At 36.8% G+C, this 8,402-nt stretch overlaps 1 protein-coding gene and 1 pseudogene across 1 annotated transcript; one reads left to right on the forward strand and one right to left on the reverse strand.

The window, feature by feature from the left end:
• Positions 810-3,627, forward strand: LOC18603093 (armadillo repeat-containing protein LFR). The gene is made up of 8 exons (XM_007034856.2): positions 810-1,054; positions 1,228-1,394; positions 1,532-1,674; positions 1,761-2,017; positions 2,468-2,573; positions 2,665-2,803; positions 2,894-3,021; positions 3,153-3,627. The coding sequence occupies exons 1-8, from the start codon at positions 874-876 to the stop codon at positions 3,406-3,408; spliced, it is 1,377 nt and encodes a 458-aa protein (XP_007034918.1). The 5' UTR covers positions 810-873; the 3' UTR covers positions 3,409-3,627.
• Positions 4,151-5,888, reverse strand: LOC18603094 (annotated as a pseudogene).

Genomic DNA, 8,402 nt, shown 5'->3' on the forward strand with positions numbered 1-8,402 from the left:
TTAAGTTAAGGAAAAGAAAGAACAAAATTGAAAAATATAATTAATAAAATTAATGATTGTTAAGTGAAGGTAATTCTTAATAAATATATATATATATATTTATTAATTTTTATGATGAATCTTTCTTAAATGGGTAAAATTGAAAAAATTGTATTTTAATTTGAATGAAATAATAGGTGAAATCTGTAATGTGAATTTGACAAATGTTAGATCCAAAATGACTATTTAACCCTTAAAGTTGATAAAAAATGTTAAATTATGCAATTAGTTCCTATATTCTAACAAAGTGATAGATTTAATTCTTGTGCAATAATTTGCAAAAATTAAGTCCTAATACTTTTTAGAATTGACAATGTCATTCCAATCATTAATAGTATTAAAATTTTCTCTGTTATTTATGTTAACATGATATTTTTTTACTGATGTGGTATTGACTTTTTATCTATTTCACAATACATTTTTCACTACTTTAAATTATAAAGCAACCAAATGCTATATCAACATAGATAATAGAAAATTTTTAACATATTAGATTAACATTGTTAATTTAAAAAAGTGTAAGGATTCAATTTTTACAAGTTATTATACAAGAACTAAATCCATTATCTGATGGAATACATGAACTAATTGTATAATTTGACAATTAAAAAAAAAAGTAATAAATAATGCTTATTTAAGCCCAAATCAATTTGGGCCTTCTTTTCACCCATATTACAGCTTAGTCCAAACTCAGAGCTCTCACGTCATTTTTATCGGCCCAAACTAATGATAAGTCCATTACAAGTATTGATTATATGTTGGGCTAGCGGATTCGGGTAAATTACACAAACCCTATAGCGAATCGTCTGAGTCGAAAATAGGAGAGGAAAACAAATGCAGAAGAGAGAGCAGGGCAAATCAGGTGGCGCAGCTGGTGGCACCACCGCGCCACAGGCCAAGAGAGGCAGGCCATTCGGAAGCACCACTGGAAGTGCAGCCTCCGCCTCCACAATTGATTCAGTGGCTCCGTCAACTCTCCTCGGTCCTTCCCTCCAAATCCACAGCTCCTTCGCAGGTGATAAACCCTAAACTCAACATTATAACATAAATGGTAGAATTTGTTAAAAAACAAAAGCAGCCCATTTACTAATTCATTTATCAGTTTTGCTAATTTGCAGTGATTTGCTTAATATATGTATTTATTTAATTTTAATTAACTTTTAAGCTTGTCATTGCTTTTGTAACTAGACCAAAACAATAAAAGGATAGTTCTAGCACTTCAAAGTGGGTTAAAGAGTGAGTTGACTTGGGCTTTGAACACTCTTACGTTGCTCTCTTTCAAAGAGAAAGATGATATGCGTAAAGACGCCTGCTTAGCGAAAATACCAGGCTTGCTTGATGCGCTTCTCCAAATTGTATGTGTTCTCTATGTCTTTGTAAACGTCTATTTCATGTTATAAATGTAAATTGGTGTGACTTTTCTTTTTTGAATTCTCGGTAGCATTGAAATTTATTAAATTGTCATTGATTTGGTGGTTGTGATGTGGAGCAGATAGATGATTGGCGTGATATATCTCTGCCTAAAGAGCTTAGAAAGGGAACTAGGGCTAGAACGTTGGGTGCGAATTCTGGTGTAACAGGATTTGGCAATGAATATGAGGCTTTGGGATCAAATTCCTTGCTGCCACAGTCAGGGTAGGCTTGAAAATCACTTTTTTAGGGTCATCTTGTTTGTTTGAGGGAGTGGAAAATGAATTTGAATTGTTTTTCGGGTATGGCAGGTTGGGGTCTGGATCCTCTGCTGTAGAAATATCATCACAGAAGAATACGAGTAAACTGCGTCCTTCAGAGTGGTGGTTTGATGAAGATGGTCTCTTTAATCTAGATGATGAGGGGCGAGCAGAAAAACAGCAGTGTGCTGTTGCTGCTTCTAATATTATTCGCAACTTCTCTTTCATGCCGGAGAATGAAATTGTTATGGCTCAACATCGTCATTGCTTGGAAACTGTGTTTCAGTGCATAGAAGATCATATCGTAGGTGAGACAATCCTTCTCTTTTTCTCTCTCATCATGTACATTTTAGTGTGTCTGTATGTCTGTATCCTTCAAAATATGTACTTTTTTTTGGTTCTGGGATGATGTTGAAGAATTGTAGACTTAGATCATGGTTAGCTCATTGCTCTGACTGGGAATAATCAGGAATCATGTGTCAAAGGTATCATCAGATGCTGCAGTTAAGCAAAGGAAAATTATTGCATTTCTTGAATGGTCTTGAAATTTTTAATGTTGACTTTGTCATGTGTAGACCAAAAGTGAATAATCAGGAGCAGTGGAATGGGAACTTTGTGGGCTATATTTCCTGCTATAGAAAATATTTGCATTTTTCTTCTTCTTATTACCCTTTTCCACCTATAAAATATAGTCTCTCTCTTTTTTTTCTTTCAAACTTTCAATCTATGCTTTCTTTTTAATTTTGTTTTCTTGACAGAGGATGAGGAACTTGTCACAAATGCCATTGAGACAATTGTAAATTTGGCTCCCTTGCTTGATCTTCGAATCTTTAGCTCACCAAAGCCATCTTACATTAAAATAACGTGAGAACCCTGATCTACTTCTTGCTTCAGTGCATGTTTTTCTAGTTTCCAACTTCTGGTTGATGATTGAATCCACCATTTTACCAAACAGCGAAAAACGTGCAGTTCAAGCTATCATGGGGATGCTTGGATCTCCGGTCAAAGCCTGGCACTGTGCAGCTGCTGAATTTCTTGGGCGCATGATTATAAATCCTGATAATGAACCACTCCTCCTTCCCTTTGTTCCACAGGTTAATAACATTCCGCTGACAATATTTTCTTACGTAAGAAAATGTCTTTCATGTTATAAATTCTAATAAGAACTTGATGGTGAATTGCAGATGTACAAGCGTTTAGTCGATCTTTTGAGCTTGCAGGCATTTGATGCACAAGCTGCTGCCATTGGTGCACTCTATAACCTTGTGGATGTCAATATGGACTGCAGATTGAAGCTTGCTAGTGAGAGATGGTAATTTTTGTGTTTTTCTGAATGTGGATGATGGGATAACGATGATGCCAGTCATGATAATTCATAGTCATGTTATTATTAAACTTTGCAGCCGAAGTGACTACTTTTTGTGTACATTTCACTAAATTTAGGGCTATTGATCGTATACTGAAAGTGATCAAGACACCACATCCAGTGCCAGAAGTCTGCCGGAAAGCTGCGATGATAATGGAGCACCTTGCATCTGATCCTCAGAACAGGCAATCGCTGCTAGCTTATGAAAATGCATTTGCGGAGATACTCTTTTCGGATGGTAGACATTCTGATACCTTTGCAAGGATTTTGTTCGAACTAACTTCTAAACCAAACAACAAAATGGCAGCAGCTCGGGGAATTTGGGGCATGTAATTGACACCCTGCTCTTTTGGTGGTTTGACTCTAATTTAAGTCACTGTTATATTGGGACATGGCCCCTAAGCACACTTGTACATACTGGCGGAGTCTAGATTTTAACTACCCATTATGTCTGTCCTGTAATTTTGTATTGATCCTGTATTTGTTAGCGCCAATCTAGTGACTGTTTTTTCTGCCTTTTAAATGAGCAAAGACCTCCCCCATTTTTGTATCTGCTCCAGCTCCTGTATTACGAGATGAGTTCACCTCATATCCAGCGTATTTTTATTTTCAAGAACTATGGTCAATCCGAATAGCCTACGGGGTAATACTTTCTTAAAAATATTTTATCATGCTTAATCGCTTTGTTAGCATCCCTATCTAAATTTAAACATCAACCAATCTTTCACAGAAATCAAATCAAGCAAAAGGAGAATCGATAATAAGAGGTCAATTGTCTCCCCGTGCATATGAAACAGAGGGCAATATTTCTATGGCCTCCTGGCACACATGGTATTGGTTAGGGGCAGCAAATTTGTCACGCATCTCCACACACAACGACTTACCTTCAAATATCACTGCTTTTGTCCATAGGGTGGTACATTTCTTTATTTTTAAATTGCATTAGACAACGTTATTCAAACGAAACAAATTGGGGGTTGGTAATTAAAGTAATTAATGATCTTTGTTCTTCGTTGTCTCCACGTACGGAACTAATTAAGATCCTAGGATACTAAACCATGCATGGCAGAAAGTTCTAAAATAGAACGGGTTCAACCTTCGGCACATGGACAGGGAAAACGTCAATTTCATCCATCCAGGGATTCTTCTCCATTGCTGGATTGATCTTTCTTACCGCTCTCCAAACAGCGCTGTTACACTTGAATCATGATCCGAGCCCAATCTGGCATATCCTGTCTCCCTTTTTGACCCTTCCTTTAGCTTCTAAATAAGCCAGTTCATACCACAAAGAAGTGCTTGACGTGTTGCCAAAACTGTAAAGAGTCATCTTGGAAGGCTCCATGTGCCATTCAGTAAGGCCAAGGCTTTTTTGCAACTCATCTAACGCTGCTCTCCCTCCAGGGTGGATGCAGAAGTGCTCGAAGGCCAACTTGAAATCAGGAATGTATTGTTTTACCTTGTTGTTGAAGACTTTCCTCGCTAGCAAAGTCGCAAGAAAACGGTGCTGCTCTGACACGGGAAGAACCAATGGCCCTAGCGTAGTCATATTCCTTTTCAGGGCTTCCCCTGCAGCCATCACGAGATCTTTTGAGAGCGTGACGCCGATGATTCCCTCTTCATCGTCTTGTTGGAATACACATTTGTAACTTGTGTCTTTAGCCACTTCATGGGTGCGAAGGGTGTGAACGAGTTCATATTTTGAGCGATGGCGGTCAGATGATAGGTTTGATAGAAGGATTGCAGCTCCACCCACCCTGAACAGGCAATTCGAGAGGAGCATTGATCGATTGTTGCCAAAATACGAGCCATGAGTGATGTTTTGGGTACTGACAACCAAGGCGTAAGAGTTGGGGTGGACCTGTTAAATGAAATGTGAAAACAAAGTCTAAGCGATTTCATCTTTATTCCTATATCAATCACGTTCACGTTTAGATATACCATGCATGTATTTTAACATGTTTAAATTTGCTTAAATTTAAATGATCAGTTCTTTTTGGAGAGGATAAATATAATTATATTTGTACATAATAATAGTAATTATACTGGCAAACCTTTAGGAGTTCTTCGGCAAGGTCTATAGAGATGAGTCCAGCACTACAACCCATTCCACCGAGATTATAGCTTAAAGTGTTTTCTCTAAGCTTGTATCGATTCACAACCATGGCCGAGAGAGATGGAATTGGATTGAACAAAGAACAATTCACCACAAGAATTCTAATATCTCTAGGCTTAATCCTCGTCTTTCCCAACAGCTCATCGATTGCTCCAAACACAGCTGCCTCTGCTTCATTACTCGCGTCCGTCATAGGCTTTGTAAGTGGAACCTTCATTAAAGATTTTGGGAAATATGTTTTCTGACCCATCCCGGACCTTTCAAGAATTTTCTTTCCGAAGGCCATACTTTCTTCAGTGAATCTCCCACTCCATGCGGATATCTGCATAGCATGTTCTTTACTACAAATTTGAGTTGGGTCAGGCTTGTAACATGCAAAGTTCACTAGGAAAACTTTACTTGGCCGAGTTTTGAAGTAAAGGGTAGCTAAGAAAACAAGAGAAGCCGATATTAGAATTACTGTTACGTGATTGAATCTCTCATTTTCACTATGCTGCATGAAATCTTCAATAGAAAACGTTGGGAAACGAGCAAAGATGACGCCAAAGAGGGCCATGAACGAGAGGTGCAAAACATTGGAAACTAAGTAATGGTAACCAAGCTCAACAAGTTGGAGTATTTGATTCTTTCTTCTATGACCTGGCTGATCTCGGATTGGATCAGGTTTACTCTCCAAGTTCGGCTCCCCTACATCCACCATCATAGCTGACGAGTTTCGGGCCAAGCCAACTCAAGACATAACCTTATTAGTGAGAAAGGGGAAAAGACCGATATTGATTGCCTTACAAATCTTGGAAACGTGTGAAGTTATTTATAGATAATGAGAAATCTTGAATTTGATATGAGAGATAATTAAAAAATAATTATATATATTAAATTTTATTAATATAATAATAAAAAAATTAAAAATTGAGAAATAACTATTGTCACTGTTTATCATCCTTTTGTTTTGCCTTTATTTATAGGCCTTATAGGTAATGAAAAAATATGAAATACAAATAAAGATTGAAAAATGCCCATATTTCCCCTCATTTGAACAAAGCAAATCTAATCAAATCTTGTAGGTATAGCCACTGGTTGTATAAGATTTTGTGGACGGCTACATGCACAATTTAGGCATCAATCATTTCTCTAGTATGAGTTAATTATGTGCCAAATTTTACCGAATTGGTTCAATAAAGGCAACTACTGAGGTAAGGCCTAGCTGGGGGATGGTAGGGGTGGGTAGATAAGGCCCTCCTCATCCGCACCATCTCTAACTGAGGCCGGGACGTTGTAAAGACACCTGGACGTTATGAAAGACACCAATTGTGGCGAGGTTGAAAACTCCACTAAAGTGAATCATCAATCTTGGCAAGGTTGAAAACCCCACTAAGGTGAAAAATAGTCAAAATCTCACTTTGGTTAGCTAGGTCAAAGATATTAAAACTTCTTACTCTTTAAAAAGAGCCTAGAGAAATAAACACTCCTACTTAAAAAAATATTATTTATTAATTCTCAACTCTAAATGTCTTACAACTAAGCTCAATGGTCCTATTTATAGTATTATAGGTCCAAATCCTAATAAAACTCTACTTCTAGTTTATCTAATACAATTAGAATAATTAATAAGAGATTTAAATAAAATATGTGTTCTATTCCTAAATAGAACATGACTATCCTAATCAAATACTAATTCTTAAAAGTATTAAAATAAAAATAAGAAAAGAATCATAATCTAAATAAAATAAAGAAAATAAATCCTAAATCAACTAAATTAGCAAAAACTAAATACAATCCTAGACGCTCATGCGTCATTCTCCTCGGGTCAAAAGAACTCGGCTCTGACTAGTAGGCCTTGACATACTCCATGTTTGGATCCACATACTATCATAGTCCATACCAACCATTTGAACAATTTATCCATTGTTTTGAAGGTTGTTTTCCATTTATCTCCAAGTTGTATTCGAATTTGATGATATCCTTTCTTCAAATCGATCTTCAAAAACACTCTAGAGCCAATGAACATGTCATCCAATCGAGGGATAGGAAAATCATACTTAATTGTAGTCTTGTTAACGGCATGGTTGTCCACAAAGCTTTTCGATAAGTTTCCCGAACTTTGGTTGACCAATTTTGTTTGACCATATATGGGTGAAGATACTTCATTCTCCTTGGAGACTAATAAGAGACATAAATGGTTTGGCTCACAGTAAGCTTTGTTTAAGCCAAACATAGTGATGAGTGTTTTATCTTCTTCTTGTCTCTTTGGTCGGTCTTTTGACTTTAATAGAGTTAACATAATTTTTACTCCATCCTTAATGAAGGAATAAGTATTCTTGTATCCATCATGGTGAGCTTGACGATCATATTGTCATGGGCGTCCTAACAACAAGTGGCAAGCGTCCATTGGGATAACATCGCACCAGACTTCGTCTTCATACTTATTTTCAATAGAGAATTGAACACAACAACGCTTTGTTACCTTAACTTCGTTTCCTTTTCTCAGTCATTGTAGCTTGTAAGGATGAGGATGTACTTTAGTTGGAAGTTTCAACTTTTCCACCATGTAGTTGGCAATAACATTCTCACAGCTTGCACTATCAATAATGACATTACAAACCTTCCCTTGGGATGTGCACCTTGTATAGAATATGTTGTGACGAAGCTAACTTTCATCTTTAGTCATTATGGTAGTGTTAAGGTTACGACGAACAATAAGAGCTTCTCCATGGTCAGCAGAAACTTCTTCTATCTCTTCGTCATCATACTCATCATAGACTGGTTCTAATTTTTCTCAATTCACATAATCTTCTTTTTCTACTAAGGAAATAATTCTTCGATTCGGACAATCAGAAGCAATATGCCCAAATCCTTGGCATTTGAAGCACGTTTTGTTGACATTAGAAGTATGAGTAAAAGTAGTCTCTTTATTGTTTGGAGTTTTGGAAGAGTTTACCTTTGGAGGTGGAATAGTTGTTGACTTTGACTTCCATGGTTTGAGGTAGATTCTTGTTGTTTAGATGAACTCATTGAGCTTTTTTGTAATTGTTGTTTCTCAACCTTTAATGCTAATCTGATGACATCATTTAGGTTCCAATATGGTTGTAGTTGAACAACATCTGCAATTTCAACATTAAGACCCCTAAGATAAGGAGCTATAGTTTGTTCTTCAAGCTCATGGACATCGCACTTCATGAGAAGTTGTTCGAACTCCATTGTATATTCTTCCACC

This window comes from Theobroma cacao, chromosome 4, assembly GCF_000208745.1.
Source record: "Theobroma cacao cultivar B97-61/B2 chromosome 4, Criollo_cocoa_genome_V2, whole genome shotgun sequence".
Classification (NCBI taxonomy): Eukaryota; Viridiplantae; Streptophyta; class Magnoliopsida; order Malvales; family Malvaceae; genus Theobroma; species Theobroma cacao.